At 55.9% G+C, this 21,836-nt stretch overlaps 2 protein-coding genes across 2 annotated transcripts; both read right to left on the bottom strand.

Moving 5' to 3' along the window:
• Positions 1-4,721: 4,721 nt before the first annotated feature.
• LOC137144769 (perforin-1-like) lies at positions 4,722-11,464 on the bottom strand. Its single transcript, XM_067535248.1, has 2 exons — positions 10,929-11,464; positions 4,722-6,095 (listed from the first exon to the last, which is right to left on the bottom strand). The coding sequence occupies exons 1-2, from the start codon at positions 11,462-11,464 to the stop codon at positions 4,982-4,984; spliced, it is 1,650 nt and encodes a 549-aa protein (XP_067391349.1). The 3' UTR covers positions 4,722-4,981.
• A 4,553-nt stretch (positions 11,465-16,017) lies between these two features.
• LOC137144775 (perforin-1-like) lies at positions 16,018-18,074 on the bottom strand. The gene is made up of 2 exons (XM_067535263.1): positions 17,524-18,074; positions 16,018-17,140 (listed from the first exon to the last, which is right to left on the bottom strand). Exons 1-2 carry the CDS (start codon positions 18,057-18,059, stop codon positions 16,018-16,020), a joined length of 1,659 nt encoding a protein of 552 aa, XP_067391364.1. The 5' UTR covers positions 18,060-18,074.
• Between the last annotated feature and the right edge of the window lie 3,762 nt (positions 18,075-21,836).

Below are 21,836 nucleotides of genomic sequence, written 5' to 3'. Positions count from 1 at the left end.
TCTCTGTTTGGGGGGTAGAGCTGCGTAGGGTTCTCAGCTATGGGGGCTTCTGGCCACATCTGGGAGCCGGCTCTGCTGCGGCTCTTACTGGCAGCCTGTGACTCGTGTGGCTCTGTTCAGCCGAGCCCCATAAGCCACAGCATCCTTCCTGCATCTGCAGCTGGGCCCCAGCCCCACGCATGGCTGGGGACTTTGATGTGGAGTTTGTGGGCCCCTTTGATATGGGTAGGAAATAGCCATGCTCTGACAGGTCCCCTCTGCTCCACCCCAGAGGCAGCTGCATCTCACACACCCCTTGGGTCGGGGGTGGCGTGTGGCTGTTGGGTTAAGATAAGAGCTGGCGCCCCTTAGAGGGGGAATACTGCATTCCTTGCCCCCGGGAGCCGTCCGAGTCAGGGCCCCCTAGAAGGGAAAGGCCCGGTGTCCCTTTCCCCACCCCCTGAACCAGCCAGCCAGTCCCCCTGCCCTGGCCCTTCCCCCCCCCCCCCCCAGTGTCTCAGAAGGTCCCGGTCAGCTCTTCCCAGCATCCCGATGGAATGGAAAATGTCAACAACCTGCACCACTGAGTGCTGGGATAGGAAGAAAAGACATGGGGGGGCCATGGAGGGGCACACAGAGCCCCTGGCATGGGGGTGGTGGAACAGGGGGCACACAGAGCCCCTGGCATGGGGGCAATGAGGTAAGGGGGCACAGGGAGCCTCTGGCATGGGGGCAATGAGGTAAGGGGGGCACAGAGAGCCTCTGGCATGGGGGGAGGGGAAACAGGGGGCACAGAGAGTCCCTGGCATGGGGGGGAGGAAGAATTGGGGGCTCAGAGAGCCCATGGCATGGGGGAGGGAGAATGGGGGGCACTGATGGGCGTGACCCTCTAGTTTAATGCTTTGCCAAGACACAGTCTGGTCGGAAGAATCCCGGGCACCAGACCGGCGCTAGAGCAGCAGCGAGCGGGGGTCCCAGGAGTCCTGGGGTGGGCGTTCCCGAGACGAGGCACCGGGGAGGGGAGGGGGGCCAGTGTCGGTGCCAGTATAGCTGCGCGTCACTCGCATTTGAGGCGCCTCTGGTTCCACCCCGCCCCCCCAATTCAGGAACTTTCTGGCCCGCTCACTGGCCACCCCCAGTACCAGTTTTTTACCCCACCCTGGGATAGGTGTCAACCGGCCACATGGAGGGGCCCGCGCCCACGGAGGCTGGTGAGGCGAGGCAGACCTTTTATTTCAACCGATGTGAGTGCACGCGCTCATTGACTCGTTTTTAGAGGGTAACCAATTGCAGGCAGCAAAAGTTGAACTGCTGCGAAACAAGCAATAACGGTGGTTGTGTGAGCAACACCCCCCCTCCGCCCTTGGCATGGGGAACCGCATGAGCAGCCCCACTTCCTTGGAGCCGGGACTCCTGGGCTCCAATCCCAGCTCAGGGAGGGGAGTGGGGGCTAGTGGGTTAGAGCAGGGGAGTGGGAGCCAGGATGCCTGGTTTCTCTCCCTGGCTCTGGGATGGGAATGGCGTCTGGTGGGTTGGGGGTGGGGAGGGGCTGGGAGCCAGGACTCCTGGGTTTCATCCCTGGCTCTGGGAGGGGGGAGTGGGGTCTAGCAGGTTAGAGCAGGGGGGGCTGGGAGCCAGCACTCCTGGGTTCTCTCCCCTTAGCCTCCCACGGGTATGTAACCCTGGCTGTTGTGCCCCTTCCCCCACATTCGGGCCCGCACGCCAGCGTGGAGGAAATCACCAAGTGGCAGTGTGCGAGGTGCCCTGTCGACCTGGAGGTAGGTGTAGCAGCAGCCCAGGAGGTCGGCCTCCTCCGGGTCGCTCTCCTACCTGTCCAGTTTGGGCAGCGCCACCGGCCCGAAGGCCAGGTCTTTGAAGCAGACGAGGTCGTTATCGTCCTCGACGGAGCCCGTCCGCAGCTGCTTAGGGCCCAAGAGAAGTGGGGCGTCAGTGGGGGCTTTGGAGGAGCCTCAACCTGCCCTGGGGGGAAAGAGAGAGGAGTTAGGAGCCAACCAGAGGCCCCCGGCACCTTCCCCCCACAGCCTGGAACACACCTTCCTCAGTGCCTGCTCAGTGGCTTCCCTGGGGGTGGGGGTTCAGTGGGGCGCTCTCCCCTGGCGGTCAGAGATGACCGCGTCGCTGCAGTGCAGCACTAGGGGGAGCTGTGCTCCGGAGATAGGGTGGGGCCCAGTGGGGGGCGCTGTGCTGGGAGAGCCGGACGGGGGTGCGCCGGGGATTTCACCTGTAGCACACGCGGGTCAGCAGTGTCCCACAAGCACATACTTGCCCTGCTGTTCCTGCCGGTTGGCGTAGCTGGCGAGCCGGGATTGGGACCCACCCCCAGGCCAATTCATGGGACTCTGCCGGCTGCCCCAGTTCTGTCTCCCAGTCGTTTGTCACGTGCAATGCCACTGCCTGTACCACAGCTGCGTCCGACTCTCCCACCGAGCTGCTGAGGTACCGGCTGGTCTGCCACGGCCAGCAGCCACCCTCTCTGCCGTGGGTTCCGGTCCAGGGTGCAGGTGCCAGTCGGGCCATGCCCCTGTCTGGCCCCGCACGGTCACGTCGATGCCTCCCCTGCCAGGCTGTGTACGGGTATGGAAACCATGTTCTCATCACACACCTCAGTCTTGCCCGGGTAGCAGTAAGGGGAGACCCCCAGGGAGAAGGAAGAGGAGAGGAATGAAAGATCTGAGCATGGCTGGTACGATGGGGCCCTCATCTGGGAGGAGCCATCAGTCTCTGAGCCTCCCTAGAGGAAGAGAAAGCCTTCATTGATGTCAATCCAGTGGCAGGCAGTTCCACAGGCACAACACATCCTAGCAGCATCACAGCAGTCTCCACGCTGCTCTTACCCTCCCTGTATCTGAGAGGAGAGCTCTCTGACACTCCTACCCTGTAACCTGCCCCCGCCTAGCCCTCTGAACCCAAAGGAGAATCGCTGCTGGATGCAAGCAGTATAGGGGCTATGACACACACAGGATGGCAGTTCTGATTCTGTCCACTAGGGGGCAGTGCGTTTAGTTGTTTGTTTGTAGTAGGGGACATGAGACACATGGGTGGGTAGTTCACATTCCTTCCACTAGATGGCAGTGCAGACATGCACCTGCACGCATGTGTACAGCCCTGCTCCCAGCCCCCAAAATGACTCTCCCTTTATTGGGCCCGGAACTGCATCCCCCATGTGAGCTACAGCCACTAAAGGGTGCCGTTTCTCAAACACACACACACACAGCCCAATTCCCTTGAGCAGGGAGCAGGCACACACACACACATACACACACGGTCCTAAATTCCCTTTATGGCTTACACCCTAAATTGTTGTATGTGCACTGAGATGCAGCCAGCTCTGGGGCGGGGCAGTTGGGGAACAGCCACCCAGAGGTCCCTGGGGAGCACCAGCATGGAGACTGGGTTACTGTGCTGTCCCTACACAGACCCCTGCACCCCAGCCGCTCCCTCCCCGGCCCCATTGCCTGGCTCTGAGTCTGGCCCCCAGGGCTCCCTGTCCCCCAGATTCCCCGTGGGCAGCAAAGCGCAGGGCTCCCCTCCTTCGCGCGCGGTGCCAGTGTGGGCCAGGGGCAGCTGGGCGGGAACCGTGGAGTTTCCAGGACCTGCCCCAGACACCAGCTGGATCCACCCGGGCGCCAGAAGTGAGGTCTTGGGGACCCCGCTGGGCTCAGCCATGAAGTGGGGGTGGAAAGCGGGACCCTGCTCTCCCAGCTGCAGCAAAATCCCCTCCCCAAGGAATCCAGCAGGGCCAGGGCTGCCCCCGGATGGCCTGGAGCGAGAGGGGCCTCGCTGGGGGGAAGGGCTGGATCCTGTGTAATGCAAAGTTTCAGCTGATGGGTTGGGGGGAGGGTTGAGGGCCAGGACTCCTGGGCTCTCTCCCTAGCTCTGGGAGAGGAGTGGGGTTGAGTGGTTAGAACAGGCGCTGGGAGCCAGGACTCCTGGGTTCTATTCAAAGCCAAGAGCTTGCTGGTGAGCCAGTTTCTGTGGGCCCTGGGTCGCGCCAGGCACCGCGCTGTGCCCGCTGACCCTGCCCTGTAGCCAGGCGGGGTCAATTCAAACCCAGCCGATGGCAGGAATCTGAGCGTGACATCAAAGCAGCTGACGCCCGGTTGCTTCTGCTGAAGGCTTTACTTTTATTTCAGGGAAACGTCACCCAGGCCCAGCCACAGATGGTGAAGAAAAGCTCATTAATGACACCTGCCAATGCTCGCGGTGAGGGGTGGGTTGGGGGCAGAGGATAAATGGGGATGGGTAGGATGGGAGGAAAAAGGGGGGGTGGGGGAGCCTCAGGGCAGGGAGTGGGGAGGGATGGGACACTGGGAAGGGACACAAGGGTACAGGGAGAGCGGGAGGGTTTAGGCATAGGGCGGGGCCGAACCCCTCTCTGGGCCCCCCTGTTTGTGCCAAGATCGGAGGAGGGGAAGGCCTGAGGGGCCCTCCCCCACCCATTTGTGCCAGGTTCTGGGGTGGGGGGTGAGCTGAAACCCTCTTTCTGCCCCCATGTGTGTGCCAGGATCTGGGGGGCCTGAACCCATCTCCCTAACCCCACATGTGCGCTGGGACCTGGGGGTCAGGAAGCAGTTTTTCATTGGGGCAGAGTGGGGAGGCTGGGGCGACCAATAGGGGAGGGGGGAAGAAATGGGAGAGGGACACTTGGTGTAGAATGGGGGTGAAGGAGGGGATTGGAGGGTCAGTGGGGGGTCTGAGATGCTAGTGTGGGGGGAGGAGAACGACAGAGGGGAGGCTCTGCGCCTCGAGACACCCCGGCGCCGAGTTAGCTCTGCAATTCCTTTATTGAGTGTGAAGTTCATGCTCTCACCCACCCTCTGCTCGGGGCCCAGGCACCCCTACCCCACTGCTACCCGCTGAGCCCGGTCACCCCCTTGAGATGGTGCCCACCCAGCTGCTGGGGAAGTGGGGGCACGACAGAGGGCCCCTGGCTGCAGGGCGACATGGGGAGACCGGCTCGTCCTGGAACGTCCCTCTGAGCTCAGCCCCGGGCCGCCCCCTTGGCCCCGTGGCCCTGGGGGGCGTAGTCCCAGCAGTGGGGGCCACCCAGGCTGGAGCCACACACCAGGCTGTACTGGAAGTCCAGCCGTCCGTGGCTCAGGTAACAGACCTGGCGGTGACCCTCCCCGGAGCGCAGTGGCTCGTCGCAAGTCCCCAGCAGGTCGTCGTCATACTTGTTGTCCTCGTCCCAGACCTGGACGCGGAGTTGGCTGGTCTCCATCACCCGCACGGGCCCCAGGTCCAGGTGGACGCCCCAGACCGGGTTGTCGTCATTCCACACGGTTTCTGTCCGCACCTCCCGGCCCTGGAAGGAGACCTTGACGTAGGCGTCGGTGCGGCTGGTGACGTCGCCCCACAGGCTGCTGGCCCGCTGCACCGTGACTGTCAGCTTCCCCAGCCCGCGCTCCCGCGAGCAGCACATGCTGTTGGTGGTGCCGTCCCCGGGGCAGACACAGGAGCAGGGGTCACGGGCGCTGCGCCGGGTTCCCGGGGGGCAGCTCTGGGTGCAATTCCTCCACAGGGCCCTCTCGGTCACGTACTCGCTCACCGCCTGCCTCAGCCCCTCGCGCCGGGGGTCGTCCTGCTCCACCAAGGTGTGGATGGGCTGCAGTGAGTAGGAGACCAGGCCGGGGCTGGCTTTGAGGCTCTCCATCCAGGCCGAGAAGACGCTGGGGTCCGGCCCCTCAGAGAAAAGCAGGTCAGCGTGGCTGTGGCCGCCCATCACCTCAGTGTGGCGCTCGCTGTAGGTCTCGTGGAAGCTCCGCTTGAAGTTCTGCTTCTTCTTCTGCTCCTCACACTGGCTGAAGGCTGCCTGGGCCCTGCCCTTCCCGGCCCCGATGCTGACAGAGGCCTCCAGGCTCAGGCAGTCCTTTACCTCATCGGCCGTCACCCCGTCCAGCGCCGCCTCGCAGACCCTCACTGCCGTCACGTCCCGCGCCCGGCCCCCCAGCTTCAGCTGCGACACGTAGTGGGTACCGTAGGTGTTGAGCAGCTGACGGTACTCGGTGCGCGAGTGGTGGGTGTAATCCTCTGGGAGGTTCCTCAAGGCCCGGCTGAAATGGCTGCTGAGAGGAGGGTTGTGGGTAACACGGAACCTGGGAAAGCGAAACGGCCACCGTGTGACGTACCGTAGGACACTGGTGTCTGGCAGGGGAGACCTCAGTGTTATAGGGCCGCAGGTCCGAAGGCCAGAAATGACCTCTGGGGTCATCTAGTCTGACCTCCTGGATAACACAGGCCAGAGACCTGCCCTGAATTAACGCCTGTTCGAACTAGAGCGGATATTCTAGGGAAAAACATCCCATCTCGATTTCAAAATTATCCATGATGGAGAATCTACCGCACCCCGTGGTGAATCGTTTCAGTGATTAAACCTGCCACTGTTACAAATTCACGCTTTATTTCCAGTCTGAATTTGTCTAGCTTTAACTTCCAGCCATGGGATGATGTTAGACCTTTGTCTGCTAGAGACGATCCAAGACTTGCTCTCTATGATTATTTATTCTTGCATCTTTCCTGCACCTTTACTGAATCGAAGTGAGACCCAGAATTATTTTTACACAGGATGTTTGGAGAATATAATAACATATATTATACGCTTGTGGTTTCGTTGCTTGTAACTGGGCCCCCATAGTCATGCTACAGGGAGCCTGCCTCAGTTTCCCCTCTGGCACTGTTCAAGAAACTTAACAAGCACTTTTGTCCATTCCCATCCCTTCTCGGGCTGGGCTTTAGTCAATGAACAAATATTTAAAATAAAGTTTTCAAATCTGCCCCAAAGTCCATGCAACTCAAATTTTTCTTCCCAGGCCCTACCTACCAGGCTGGAGTCTGAGCATTCCCCTGCTCATTGCAGCCTCCTGCTGATCTTTATAGGCTTCTTCTTTAGCTAAGCAGCAGCAGCCATAAACTAAGAAGGAGAGAATCACGTCCTCACATTCCACCTAAATTACATCGAACAACGTAACATCAGGCTCCTGCCCTTAATAGCACCTGCCACCACCAGATAAAGAAACAGATCTTAAGATGTTTAAAGAAAACTTTGTTTGAATGCATTCTGTCTGGCTAGGAACCACTCACTTATCCACAGCAGTGGTTGTAAAATCTCACACTTCTGTATTGTTTTGTCTTATAGTTCCCACTTCTCTGATGTTTATCTGAACCATTTCTGTCTGGGTCTTTGTTTCTGTTTGCATAACTAATTGTGCAACATTTATCAGCTAAGGTGGTGGGGTATGATTGCTTAAAGAACTGAGCTAGGATTGGTGTTTTGTAGTACTTTTGTTTAAAATGATTGGTTAAGGTGCAGATAAGCAGGACCCAAGAGTTAACGGATAAAAGGTAGTTCTTTGGAACCTAACTCCAGGACACAGCCCAAGAATCAGAGCTGCCAGACCTCAACATCCGGCCAACTACACTGTGCAGAAGCTGGAGTCCCCAGTTGATCTAATCCTGCCTGGCCACCGGAAGTTTGTCTGCCTTATTGGGAGCGGTGAGCATTGGATGCTTAATGTGTGGATTCCGTTTTGGTCATTGTTAATAAATCGAGAACAAGGCTATCACTGGGAAAGGCTCTTTCACTGGTGAAAAGCCCCACAAACCTCAGAGAAACATGCCCGGAGCCCTATGAATTGGGAAAGGGGGTACTTATACCTGGAGCCCTACAGCCTGGGCATGGGTGGCCCTGAGCCCCAGGAATTGGGTATGGGTAGGTTGCTTTCACCAGATTGGGTAAAGGTAGGGTGCCCTAGAGTGTGCGGGTAATAGCTTTACTCTGGGTTGGCTAGCCCCAGAGAGGTGAGCCATCTGGTTACACCGCTGATTTCCCTATATGAAAGATTTAAGCTGGCTAAACCAATGTCTAGGAGGAATTCTGTCTTCTGTCAACATCACAGACCGCAAGTGTCAGACCCATCAAACAGCCCAGTGCAATTTATAAGATTAAAAACATAAGAATGGCCAGACTGGGGCAGACCCATGGTCCATCTAGCCCACTGTCCTGTCTTCCCACAATGGCCAATGCCAGGTGCTTCAAAGGGAATGAACAGAACAGGGCAATTTTGGGACTTGAAATCAGACGCAGGTTTCTAACCATCTGAGGGGAGAAGTTCTGGAACAGCCTCCCAAGGGCAGCAGAGGGGGCAAAAAACTGAGCTGGCTTCAAGACTGAGCTTGATACGTTTCTGGAGGGCATGGTCTGAGGGGACAGCCTAGTCTGGCAATTGACTGGTCTTTGACTACTGGTGGTAGATATGCCAATGGCCTGTAAAGGGACGTTAGATGGGCGGGTTCTGAGTTACTACAGAGAATTCTTTCTTGGCCCTGGTCTACACCGACCTGGCGATTCGGCGGCAGTCGACGGGAGTTACGCAAACTACGCAGAGTAGCCTGCATAACTCCCGTCGACTGTTCTGCTTCCCTTCTATGCATTGTCTACACTGCGCTGCGCCGACGGGACAGTGCTATGCTACTTGAGGGGGTGGATTTACTCAGTCGACTTCCTGATCGACTGAGCGGGTCTACACTGATCGCTCAATCGATCCAGAAAGATCGAACTGGCGGAGGCGAATTTGCCGCCGTCAGTGTAGACATGGCCTTGGTGTCTGGCTGGTGAGACTTGCTGACATGCTCAGGGTTTATATTTGGGGTGGGGAAGGAATTTTCCCCCAGGGCAGATTGGCAGAGGCCCTGGGGGGTTTTCGCCTTCCTCTGTAACATGGGGCACAGGGTCACTTGCTGGTGGATTCTCTGTGCCTTAAAGTCTTTAACCCATGATTTGAGGACTTTAATAACTCAGCCCTAGGTTAGAGGTTTATTACAGGAGTGGGTGGGTGAGGTTCTGTGGCCTGCGTTGTGCAGGAGGTCAGACTAGATGATCATATTGGTCCCTTCTGACCTTAGAATCTATGAGTCTATAAATCTCTGAGTGATCGATGCCCCGTCATCCACGCCCTGCTTCTGGCAGCTGGAGGGTTAGGGACACCCAGAGCATGGGATTACGTCCCTGAGCGTCTTGGCTAATAGCCACTGATGGACCTGTCCTCCGTGAACTTATCTCATTTTTTAACCCAGTTCACTTTTGGCCTTCACAACATCCCCGGCAACGAGTTCCCTAGGTCGACTGTGCGCTGTGGGAAGAAATATTTCCTTTTGTTTCTTTTTAAACCTCCCGTCTACTAACTTTATCAGGTGACCCCTGGCTCTTGTGTTATGTGAAGGGGGTAAATAGCACTTCCTTATTCACTCCACTCCAGTCATGATTTTATAGACCGCTATCCTATCCCCCCTCAGTTGTCTCTTTTCCGAGCTGAACCATTCCAGTCTTTTTAATCTCTCCTCACACGGAAGCTGTGCCATGCCCCTAGGCCTTTTCCATTTCTAAGATCTCTCTTTTGAGATGGGGCAGCCAGAACTGCATGTAGTATTCCAGGTGTGGGCGTGCCGTGGAGTTACAGAGCGGCACAGGGCTATTTTCTGTTTTATTATTTATCCCTTTCCTAGCGGTTCCTGACGGTCCATACAATTTCCTGTTCGGCTTTGTTGTGAAAGATGTATGTAAGTGTTTGCACGGGTGTGCCCTCACCTTGAGGGTGTCCCTTTATGCCTGGACACAGTGTTGCAGGGGACATTGCCTCCGGGGGGCTACTTTCTCAGCCATAGTGATCAGTCCCAGCTGGTCTCTTCCTCCGGACACCCTCACTGAGTCTTCTCCGGCCAAGTTCCTATCCGGGGTTCAGCTCTAAAGCTAAGGTTCTTTGTCAGCCTCAGTTCATCCCCCTTGTCCGGGTACGGACCGCCACTAGGCTTTTTTCCTTGCTGGGAGTCCAAGTTAAACTAGCCTTCTGCCTCTCCTCGGCTTCTATCCTCACCAACCCTAGCTTGGGGCTCCTCTACTCTCCCGGCTTCCTGGCCACCACACTTCCAAACTCCTGGACCTTCCTCCTCATTAGGCATTTGCCCTAGTTCCTCTCTCTTGGGACGCTCCCTCTACTGAATTCCCAGCTCTCTTTAAGTAGCACCCTCCCGGCGACACCACCATAGCTAGGGTCAGTCTTTCTAATCAAGCCCCACGACTCCCAGCTGGTGTCACTAAGTAGCCCCAGCCTTGCCAGTTCAACAGCTAAATCCTGGCCAAGGCTGGTGTAAATCTTTAGGTGCTAGTTGTAAGGGTGCTCAGTGGCAGATCGATCCATGGGTGAATGGACCAGCAAGGTCGTCTTACGAAAGACGAACAAACATTCCACTGTTATCGAGAGCCACAAACGTGTCTTTAACCCCTGACTTTGCAAGAGAAATCTTGGTGTCAAACCAACCCTCAAGGGATTCTAGGAAAGACACTATTAAAATTCATACCTTTTAAAAGCTTGCTAAAGTCTTTGTTCGTTCAGCTTGAAGGAGAACATGGATGGTTGGGAAATGTTCTACAGAAGATTGATCTAACACTCATGTTTCTTCCTGAAAACCTGGCTAGTCCTTAAATGCCTGAAGATGGCCCAGGTTGAGGTGTATATTTGCAAATATTTTGTGTCCATAAGCAAACCTTCATGTCATAACTTCCCAAAAGCCTTGTAAGGTGACAAGCAAGACGGTTTGGCTAATAATCATGTAACAAGTTCTAATGGCTGGAAATTGAATTTAGATAAATCAAGATTTAAAATAAGGGGCAAATTTTCAATAGTGAAGGAAATCAACCATTGGAACAGATAATATTAACCCTCACCCCCAGCCTTCATCAGCACCCAATCCTAGACCTTCACCAGACCCAACCTCTGACCTTCCCCCGCCCCCCCGCCTTCACCAGCACCCAACCCCTGCCCTTCCCCACCCCAGCCAGCACCAGCACCCAAACCACAGCCTCTCATCTTCATTCTAACCCAAATCTGTACCTCTACTCGCTCCCTCCGTTCCGGCCCTCCCGTGCCACTTACTGGTAGTATTCGCAGGACACCTCATGGCTAGTGAAGCTGTACTTGTCCTGCTGAGACTTCTCCATGCTGAAGTCGGCCAGTTTGGAGTGGGACCCGGCCAGCGCCACCTGGGTGTTGGCGCTGGGCTTCACCTCTACCTCCAGCCCCACCTTCCAGTCGTTCTGCACCACAGTGCCCGCTGCACGGACCACACCCATCACCGACTCCTTCACCGTGCTGGAGAGCTTCCTGCGGCACGAGACCTTCACCCTCCAGTCCACCGCGGCCAACGGTAGCCTCTGCAGCTGTCCCTCACACAGCCGGTTCCGGCAGAGGGTGCAGGTCCCGTCCGGGCGCTGCCAGTGGCTGCTGTCCACCAGGTACGCCCCTTTCCTGCCCAGTGTGGTCACGTCGATGCCCTCCCCTGCCAGGTTGTGCCCAGGCACAAAGTCCGTGTGCTCCTCGCACTCCTCAGCCGTGCCTGTGTGGCAATGGGTGGAGACCCCAGGAAGGAGGCAGAGGAGAAGCATGGGGATGAAGGAGCTGGGTCTGGGCATGGCAGAGAGGGGTAGTCAGTTTCTGAACCACCCTGGAGGGAGAATCACAGAGAGATCCTACATTAACAACAATCATGTGGCAGGCAGTTCCACAGGTTAACATGCTGTTAGCGTTACATCCATGCTGGTCTCCTCAAAGCACAGCCCAAATACCAGTGAAATTGGGAGTCTGGGTGCCTTGTGCTTCTCCTAAATCTATAGTTAACACCTTTTGTGCTAGGTGCTTTGCAGTTGCACATGAGGTTACATGCCACATGCCATCTAGCCTGGTATCCTGCCCCCTCCTGGCTGCTCCAGATCAGACCCATGGGCCCATCTAGCCTGGTATCCCGCCCCCTCCACTTACGCTGTACCAGGGGGGCAGGACTATGGCCCTGACATGCTCTTTTTGGCCCCAGAGGCTGACACTGATGGTGTGAAAATGTCTCTGGCACAGGATGTGTCAGAACATGAAACAGAAAGAGAGAAGCTGGGGGGGGGGCGGGAGTGTGGTGTCACCTCAGGTTGTGTGTTTGTGTGTTTCCACTTGTCACTCCCGGCGGAGAGCTCTGACCCCTGGAAAGGAAAGAAAGAGTGAGAAATTAAAGATCAGTCTTAACCCATGGCTCCCCTCCTATCTAAGCCCTGGGCTACACGCAACCAGCTCTGCTGGTGCCCCTTAATTTTGAAGATCCTTTCTAGAGCGATAAACAGAGTCATATAAGATGTTAGACAGACAGACAGATAGATAGAGGGGGTGTATGGAGATAGATAGATAGATAGATAGATCACCTTAACATTTTGTATCTCTGCGGTCTAGATCTGAGAGAAAGAAACAATTTAACAGATCTCAGAGTGAACCTTTCTACCTCTCTAGTTAGTGCTAATGAAAAATACTTAATGTTTGGGAGGGGGCTGGGAGCCTGGACACCTGGGCTCTATCCCCAGGTCTGGAAGGGAGTGGTCTCTCTAGTGGTTAGAGCATGGCCGGGCGTCAGGACTTCTAGATTCTGTCCCTAACTCCAGGATGGGTCTGGGAGCCCAGAGATACTGACCTGCTGGGGGCGACTGTCCTGGGGCTGGCAGGGCTGATAAGAGAGGCCCAAGCTCGGAAAGCGGCGCAGCTCAGACTGTCGTAGCAGCGGGCGGGGCATGTAGCTCTGGGGTCTCCCCCCGCCCCTGTCACTGATGTCACAGGCGCTCTGTCCTGCCCCAGAGCCGAGCAGCTGCCGTGAAGGAGGGAGCGGGGGGGGAGCCTGTGGTCAGAACCACTCTTCCTGCCTCTAGAAACTCAGACGTGTGGCTCTAGCGCCGCCCGATGCTACGGCTTGATCCGTGGGAGCTATGTTTGCCAGGCAGGGGGGCCATGAGTCTAGGGGATCCCATCCCTGTCATTCCACATCTCCCAGGCCCCCTTTTCCCTTGGCCTGTCTGGGCCATGATTCCACCGGCCGGCTTTGTACACCCGCCTACCTCCCAGCGGGAACCTTCTGCTCCGGGATGGGCTACGGCCCGGTTCCACACTGGTCTGTGCCGTGTGGCTCCCAGTTCCCCGAACTGGGCTCCGGGGCTCCTTTTTCCATCCCCCTCCACCTGGACAAGTGGCCTGTGGCTCTAGAAGGAGAGCATCTGTGCTGGTGCCTGTGTCTCATCAACGCCCCTGTGATGGCCTGGATCTCCCCTCTTCCCCCATCTCTGGTCTGCTACCTGCCCTCAGGATCCCATTTCTGCCAATCCCGCTGCCCCTGCCAGATTATCCTCTCCCAGCCCCACGGCGCCATGGCCAGGCTGGGGGGGCAGCGGGATGCAGGTGGGCCATGCCAGCTCGGATCATGTACTCTGCAGGGGCTTGCTGTGAAGCCATTGGGGGTGTGTGGCGGGGCAGGGACCGGCTATGGAAAGATCCTCTCCGGTCCGCGGTGCGTCTCAATGGCATTCCCGCCAGCTCTCCACAGCTGCCCTATCTCTCAGCCTCTGCACCGTGAGCCCAGCCTTCATTGCAGGGCAGGTCAGGAGCTCAGAGAACACCCCCCCCGCGACCCCCACTCCCACCTCCCCGGCTAACACCATTCAGGCGCTGTTAAAACCGACAGGCCAGATGGATTTTAGGGGAGCTGCTTGTCAGGGGCTGTATGAATCCGGGCTGCCATCTGCTGGAGGGAATTGGAGCTGCACCATTAGAGAGGAAATATTACTAAGTCCCTAGCCCCATGAGCCAACCATGGCAAGGGGCCAGATCAGAACCAGTGCCCCCTAGAGAGGAAAGGCCCCATGTCCCATTCCCCAGTCACCTCAGCCAGCCAGTCCCCTCCTTGGGGCCAGATCAGAGCTGACTCCCCTTAGAAGGAAAATTCCTCATATCACCTCCTGGATCCCTTGGCAATGTATGATTTGCAAATATCAGCTGTGGGGTATTAATACCCCCCTAATAACACTGCCTGTCTCCCTGCATCTCTTTCCCTCCCATCCACTCTGTCCCTGACAGAAACACTTCCCTTTGAGGGGCATTAGCCACATTACACTGGATTCCCTCTTGCAACAAATTCACCCAGCTATTTAGCTCCCGTCTTGTCATGCCTCTCTCCCCTCCATCCCAGCCCTCCCCCTACTGTCCCCAAGCGTGTATTGCACCTGCTCATTTCTACTCTACATCTAGGCTCCAGCCCACTGAGGTTAGAAGAATGACAAGGCTTCCTGTTTAGAAATTTCCTTTCACAAATGTTTATTGCAGTAGGGAGATACATTTCCAAAGATCCAGTGACCTGGAATCCTCCCAGAAGCAAATAATTTTTCAATTGAGCGGCAAAGCTGCGTGGCAGTTTTCCAGGCTGGAGATATTTAGCTTGCAGTTAGTAGGGTTCAGAGTTAACAATCCTCATTCACCAGTTAACTGCACCATGGAGCTCCTGATCTAGACTCTCAGCAGACACAGGCAGGTGTGAGCCAGGAAGATGCTTTAATCCCAGAATTAGGGGGAATTTGCCCTTCCCAATGTGATCCCAAAACAGTGCCATCTCCCTGATCCTGCTGACAGTCTGAATCAAGTCCTCCTAGGATATTAACTCTGAATCCTACCAATGGCAAAGCTGCTGGGTAATTATGAAAAGCAACAGAAACAACAGTTAGGGAACGAATGTCCTCCCTCGCCTGGGAGCCCAGCTCATCCACTGGGTGTTTAGAACCATACCCATCCCTGGAGCATCTTCGGGTTTCTGCAGAGGATTAATCACTGAAGCCACAATAAGACAAGGGCTGATCTTTGCTCCTTATCCCTTCCTGTTGAGACAATGTCTGTTCAGCTGGATGCACTAGACAGATAATTACAGTGGGTGGATGGATACATGGGGTTGTGGATTATTTGCATGGCTACACATATTGGTTGGTTTGGTTGATTGGATGGATGGATGGATGAATGGATGTATTAAGACATTAATTGGTTGGTCAATTATTTGGTTGGTTGAATGTATTTAAGATGCTAATTGGTCGGTCGGTTGGTTAATTGGTTGGATGTGCTTAAGATATTAGTTGGTCAATGGTTTGTTTGTTTGGTTAGTTGAATGTACTTAAGACATTAGTTGGTCTGTCAGTCTGTCAGTCAGTTGATTGATTGGTTGGATGGATGTAATTAAGACAATTGGTTGGTTGGTTGGTTGGTTGGTTGGTTGGAGGTATTTAAGACAGTTTGTTGGTCTGTTGGTCAGTTAGTTAGTTGGTTGTATATACATAAGACATCAGTTGGTCAGTTGGTTGGTTGTTTGGATGGTTGGTTTGACGTATATAAAACATTAGTTGGTTGGTTGGTTCGATACACTGGCTGCAATTGATATATGCACTGGTTGGTTGGCTGGAGAGATAAATTGGATACATTGTTGGCAGGTTGGCTGGATACACTAAATACATTTGTTGGTTGGCTGGTTACACTGGACACACTACATACATGTGTGGAGTGACTTGCTGGCTGGATATTTTGTATATACTAAACACATTCATTGGTTGGCTGGTTGGCTTGCTCTTTACATTGGATGCTCTAGAAAAATTAATTGGTTGTTTGGAGGCACTCAATACATTCATTGGTTCGTTGCATAGATTGGATGCACTAGATACATGCATTGATTGGTTGGTTGGATGGATACATTGGATACACAACATCCAGTTGGTGGTGGATTGGTTTGTTGGCTGAATATGTTGGGTAAACTAAATACAGCCATGTGTTGGTTGGTTGGCTGGCTGTTGGCTGAATGGGGGGATGGATAGATTGGGTGCCCTACTTACATACTTTGGTTAGCTGGTTGGATGTATACATTGGATGGCTGGAATCACTGGACGCACAGGTCTGATGGATCCAGAATGGGTGGTTAGTGGTGGGACACTTTCCCAGAGGGCGCTGTGAGGAGGACGGGCCCACTGAAACAGACAGTCTCTCATGTGTATAGGAGACACGGATTCCCAAGCAGGAGTGACAATATGAAGACCAGTAGCGTCAGCAGAGCGGGAGCTAGCAAATGCTCTGGGGGACAGGGAGTGCTGTTGACCAACGCACACCCACACCCCTCTCCGATCCCTCTCTAAGGGGCTCACCAGAAGGCATCTGCCTTCTTCCCCTTGGCCGTGCTCTGCTGGGGAGGCTGGGAGACATAGTCGAAGCAGCTTCTGCCCCCAAGGTTGGGCCCACATTGCAGCCTGTACTGGAACCAGATGCGGCCGTGGTTCAGGTAGCAATCCTTCTGGTAGAGCTCCCCAGCCACCAGTGGGATGTCACAGCTTCCCAGCAGGTCATCGTCCCATTTGTTGTCCTCATCCCAGACCTGAATGCGGATCTTGCTGGTGCTGGTGACGTGTATGGTACCGAAGTCAAGGTGGACGTTCCAGACAGGATTGTTGTTGTTCCAGATGGTGCCGGTCCGCACCTCCCTGTTCTCAAAGAAGACTTTGACAAAGGCATCTGTAGCAGTAAAGTAGTCGCCCCACAGGCCGCTGGCCCGCTGCACCGTGACCATCAGCTTCCCCAGCCCACGTTCCCGTGAGCAGCACATGGTGTTGATGGTGCCGTCCCCGGGGCAGACGCAGGAGCAGGGGTCGTGAGCGCTGCGTCGCGTTCCCGGGGGGCAGCTGTGGGTGCAGTTCCTCCACAGGGCCCTCTCAAGGATGTACTCGCTCACCGCCCGCCTCAGCCCCTCCCGCTTGGGGTCGTCCCGCCCCACCAAGGTGTGGATGGGCTGCAGTGAGTAGGAGACCAGGCCGGGGCTGGCTTTGAGGCTCTCCATCCAAGCTGAGAAAACCTTGTTGTCCTTCCCGGAGAATAGAATGTCGGCCGTGCTGTGTCCTCCCTCCACCTCCACGTGGCGCTCCCGAAACGTCTCATGGAAGCTCCCCTGGACCTTCCCCTTCTTCTTCTCCTCCTCGCACTTGCTGTACCCGGATTTGACCGAGCCCATCCCGATACTCACGGCTGCTTCTATGCTCAGGCAGTCCTTGATTTCGTCATCCGACAAGCTGCTCAGTGCCGCTTTGCAGATCTGCACGGCTGTCACGTCCCGCGCCCGGCCCCCCAGCAGTAACTGCGACAGGTAGTGGGTGCCGTAGTTGCTGATCAGCTGGTGGTACTCCAGCTTGGACTTGTTGTTGTACGTCTCAGGGAGGTTCTCCAAGGCCAGAGTGAAATGGCTGGTAAGCGGGGGCTTCTCGTTGACCCGGAACCTGCTCAGGGACACAAGGTGAGGAGCGCACTCAGCCTGGTGAGTCAGTTTAGGTCATGATCTGCACGTCGCAAGGCCCCAGCTAACCCACAAGCAAGGGTCTAGGCAGGTGGCCCCCAAGGCAGGTCTGTAGGCTTCTATTGAAATCAGCCACCCTAGTCTGCAGACCCTCATGACCTTGCTGGGGATACTGACAGACTGCCCCAGTTCCAGCCATTGCAGGGTGCTGGGCTGTCCTGACACACAGGACAAGAAAATCCCCCATAGCCAGCCCGTCCCAGATGGGAGCCGGCTCTCCCTGGAGGGGAAAGACCCTGTTTCACTGTGTGGTGTTGCTGGGATCCCAATTCTAGGTGAGCCCTCCCCACCCAGACTGGTTGTTACCTGTAATAGCCGCAGGAGACCTCGTGGCTCACGAAGGTGTATTTGTCCGTCCGCAAACGGTCTACCACGAAATTGGCCAGTTTGGATTTTGATCCGGTGAGCTCCACCTGGACATTCACCTTGGGCTTCACAGGCACGTCCAGCCCCAGCTTCCAGTTGTTCTGCATCGCGGACCCCACCGACTTCATCATGCCCATCGCTGAGTGCTGCACCGAGCTGCCCAGCTTCCGGTGGCACAAGCCGTGATGGACCCGCCAGTCCACCACGGCCAGCGGCAGCCTCTGCAACTGCTCCCCCAGAAGCTGGTTCTGGCACAGGGTGCAGGTGCTGTCTGGGCGCTGCCATTGGCTGCTGTCTACCAGATAGGCCCCTGTACGGCCCATCGTGGTCACATCGAGGCCCTCCCCCACCAGGCTGTGTCCGGGCACGAAGGCTGTGTGCTTCTTGCATTCATGGGCCGTGGCTGTATGACAATTGGAGGTGGCCCCAGGGAAGATGAAGAGGAGGAGGGGGATGAGAGCACCAAATTTAGGCATGGCTCATGTGATGGGTTCCCCCAGCTGGGCGGGGCTGTTGGTCTCTGAACCCGGCTAGAGGAAGAGACACAGAGAGATCCAGAATCAGTGACAATCCAGTGGCAGGCAGTTCCATAGGTTAACTCTTTTGTAGAGACAGAGACATACACCTACCACCCATGACATCGGCCATGCTGTATAGAACACCTGCTAAAACTCAGGGCTCTAGGAATCCTCCAGGTGTTATGTAAATGACATGTTGGCTCATTTGCATGTTTGACTACTGATTACCTAACTGGCAACAATTCCCGCCCCTCCCCGTTTTCCAGGTGTGGTAATACCAGTGAAAACCACGGGGAGGGGGGAAGGGGAAGTGTCACGTGCCCACTCTAGAGCGTGCAATTTAAGAGTGGGTCACTGCAATTGCTCCATGGGGCCATTAGAGGATAGGGCCGTGCGGACAGGATCTGCGGTGTGTAATTGGTGAGCCCATGCAGTGGCTGGGCCTGGCCACTAGGGGGCAGTGCCAAGGCTCACACAACCAGTGGCTTGCAAGACATTTATGCCTCTGGTGCTGGCTTTTATAGTCAGCGAGCCTAGCGGGAGCTAGGGCCACACTGGCTCCCTAGGGGCCATGCAGAGTGGTGGATTTGGTGACGTCAAACCATCGCCTGAGGGTCATTTTCTGGAATTTCTCATGGCCAGCATCAGCCCAGCGTTGAGCGCTGCCTCCCTGACATGGGCTGTTGGGGAAAGATGGCAGGAAATCCTCCCGCCCCTGCACAGACCCATGGGCCCATCCAGTCCGGTATCCTGCCCCCTCCCTACCAACCTGGAGCAGACCCATGGGCCCATCTAGCCTGGTATCCTGCCCCCTTCCTGCCACCACGGACGCTTTGACCACCTCTCTCCTTTCTTGCATTCCTCCCCTTACTAAAATGCAAGAGATGTTAAACGTGGGTTTGAACTGTGCTCCACTTAGCTTGGAAACTGTACAGCAATGCAGGCTATGGGGCAGGAAGGGGGTAACAGCTCTGAAGCCTGTGGTGGCAGCAAACTCGGACTGGGAGGGGACAGTAAAGGCATGAACAGGTCCCAGCAGCACCAGATGAGGCAAACACATTTGAATATTGACTGCTTGGCTCTGCTGGTGCCCCTCACCCCGGACTCACAGCCCCCTGCTAGCCCAGCCCTGAGGTCCATTTACCCCACAGCTCTTCTGGTGCCCCTCACTCTTGACTCACAGCCCTCTGCTAGCCCAGCCCTGAGGTCCATTTACCCCACAGATCTTCTGGTGCCCCTCACTCTTGACTCACAGCCCCCTGCTAGCCCAGTCCTGAGGTCCATTTACCCCACAGCTCTTCTGGTGCCCCTCCCTCCTGAGCTGCAGCCCCACTGCTTTGTTGCCAATAGAAAATTGAACAGCTTGAAAGTGCAAGATGCCCCTGACATGAAAGATATCAACTACGTAAATTAATGATCAAAAGCTGAATAGCAACCTTGTCTAATGGATACAGCCTTGGACTGGGTGTCATGACTCCTGGGTTCTACTGTAGCTCTGGGAGGGGAGTGGGGTCTGGTGGGTTAGAGCAGGGTGGCTGGGAGCCAGGACTCCTGGGTTCTGCCCCCAGCTCTGGGAGGGAAGTGGGATCTAGTGGTTAGAGTGGGGCGGGGGTGGCTGGGAGCCAGGACTCCTGGGTTCCGTCCCCAGCTCTGGGAGTGGGGTCTACTGGTTAGAGAGGGGTGGGGGGTGGGAGCCAGGGCTCCTGGGTTCCGTCCCCAGCTCTGGGAGGGGAGTGGGGTCTAGTGGGTTAGAGCGGGGGTGGGTGGGGACCCTGATCTTTTTCTAGGTCCTGGCACGACGGCGTCCCCAATCGCGGTTGGGCTCTGGGCTGACCCACCCATCACTCACCTGCCTTAGCAGCCAAGCTGAGGTATGTTTTGGGCCAGGGTCTGTGGGTGTCCAGGCTGGGTCGTGTCTCCGCTGGGAGAGACGCTTTCTGAAGATAGAGCAAGGCACCACGAAAAGGCTCCCGAGGTTCTCACTGTCTCAGCCCTCGTTGTGCTCCCCCAGTGATGAGCTACTGCCCCCCACGAGGTCCCCAACCACAGCCAGCTCGGCAGGAAACTTGAGGCTAGCAAATGTTCCTCCCCTGTGGTGGGAGTGTGAGGAGCTAGAGAGCTGCAAGGGATCCCACCGTGAAACAAACCCTGCACCGGAGCTCTGGGTCCCATCCTGCCGGCCCCCCCAACCCTGCAGCACAGGTCCCCCTCCCCCAGCGCTGCACTGGGGCATCGGGGCAGCACCTACCGCCTCAGTGACCCTGCTGTAAATCTGGAGCTACCCCGCCGGCCCCAGGCCTGGCTTCTGACCCCTGGGTAAATCTGGAGCAAGTCCAATGCCGTGGCTCTGTGGGGCAGGCCGTGGGGGAGGGAAACGAGGGGGAGGGAAACTGGGGAGAGGGGGGCTGGGCGGCTATAGGGCAGGTCTGAGGTTTTCCTCTCTCTCTCTGTTCTTCGGTGTTTCGTTTCCTCCATCCTCTCGTCCCCTGGGACTCCAACTACAGCCCCCATAGTAGCCACTATGCTTCTCCCACCAGGGGCTTCTGCTCACTCCTTCACCCCGCTGCTGTGACCCATATCTCCCTGCACTCCACATTTATCTTGCCAGGAACTGCCCCCACTCCCTGCACCCTCCATTATCTTGCCAGGAGTCACTCCCCTCCCTGCACCCCACATTTATCTTGTCAGGGGTCCTCCCACTCTCTGAACCCCCATTATTTTGCTGGGGTCCTGCTAGCTCCATCCCCGGCTGCCCCACACTTTTCCTCTCCTGCTCCCCCATGGCGACACAAGCTGGGGATAGGGGCGTGACACTCTGTACCTCAAAATAACACCCTGGCGCCCCCATATTCCCCACTGTGATATGATGATATGCTCGGTCCAAAGCATGCCTTGTGAGGAGGTATTTAAGAAGTGTCGCTCTGCTGAACATGACTGCCCTGTGGGATTGTGCGTGCTGTCAGTGCACGCAAAGTTATGAAGTTTTGCTAGGTGCGCATTCCTGAAACACGTGGTAAGGGGGAAACACCCACAGCCGGACTTTCAGGGGCCACAAAGGTGGAACCAACAAGATGGATTTACATCAGGATGGATATTGATGGCCCATCAAGAATAATCTGGGCACAGGTGCAATGGGGCTGCCTGACCCCCACAGCGCAACAAGGATTCTTCTAGCACCAGGAGAGAAAATAGAAATGAGAGTCGATGCTGCCCCCTCTTGGCCTCTCTCCTCCCACATCTCAACACCTGGAAGATCCTCTGGAAGACAGACTTTGAACTGGGGAGATTGGTCCCCGGCTGGGAAGAGAATCCAGCCAGTGGATTAAGAACTGGAAAATGAAACTGGACTGTCCAGTGATGGGAGAAAAGTTGTTCGTTTCAAATTTCTAATTTTACCAGACTAAGTAATTCTATTTTTATTTCGTGTCACTGACTTCGACCTCTGTGTTTAACACTTACAACCACTTAAAAGCTCGCTCTCTGTAGTTAGTAAACTTTAATGTTTCATCTTCCCCAGTGAGTTTGCCCAAGAGCTTAGGGGAATCTGCAGTGGTCACAAAGGCGGGTGCATGTCCGCTTTCCTTTGACGAAGCAGAGAACTAATTAACGAGCGCGCACTGTTCAAGAGAAGGGCTGGAGCAGTGTAAAACGGTACATCGCGGGTCTGCGAGGCTGGAGAGATTCGCACGTGTCTTTCTCAGTGGTTGACAGAGTGTTCATGCAGTTTAGCAGGGT

This window comes from Emydura macquarii, unplaced genomic scaffold (genome assembly GCF_026122565.2).
Source record: "Emydura macquarii macquarii isolate MOO-44397 ecotype Brisbane River unplaced genomic scaffold, CSIRO-AGI_Emac_v2 contig_3485, whole genome shotgun sequence".
In the NCBI taxonomy this organism is placed as follows: domain Eukaryota; kingdom Metazoa; phylum Chordata; order Testudines; family Chelidae; genus Emydura; species Emydura macquarii.
This window is presented reverse-complemented; position numbering and strand designations above follow the sequence as displayed.

Excerpts from the sequence above, each read along its gene's own strand:
- LOC137144775 (XM_067535263.1), bottom strand. The coding sequence starts at position 18,059 with ATGCCTAAATTTGGTGCTCTCATCCCCCTCCTCCTCTTCATCTTCCCT. Across the intron at positions 17,141-17,523 it reads GTCTCCTGCGGCTATTACAG|GTTCCGGGTCAACGAGAAGC; the intron begins GTAACAACCAGT and ends GTCCCTGAGCAG.
- LOC137144769 (XM_067535248.1), bottom strand. The coding sequence starts at position 11,464 with ATGCCCAGACCCAGCTCCTTCATCCCCATGCTTCTCCTCTGCCTCCTT. Across the intron at positions 6,096-10,928 it reads GTGTCCTGCGAATACTACCA|GTTCCGTGTTACCCACAACC; the intron begins GTAAGTGGCACG and ends TCGCTTTCCCAG.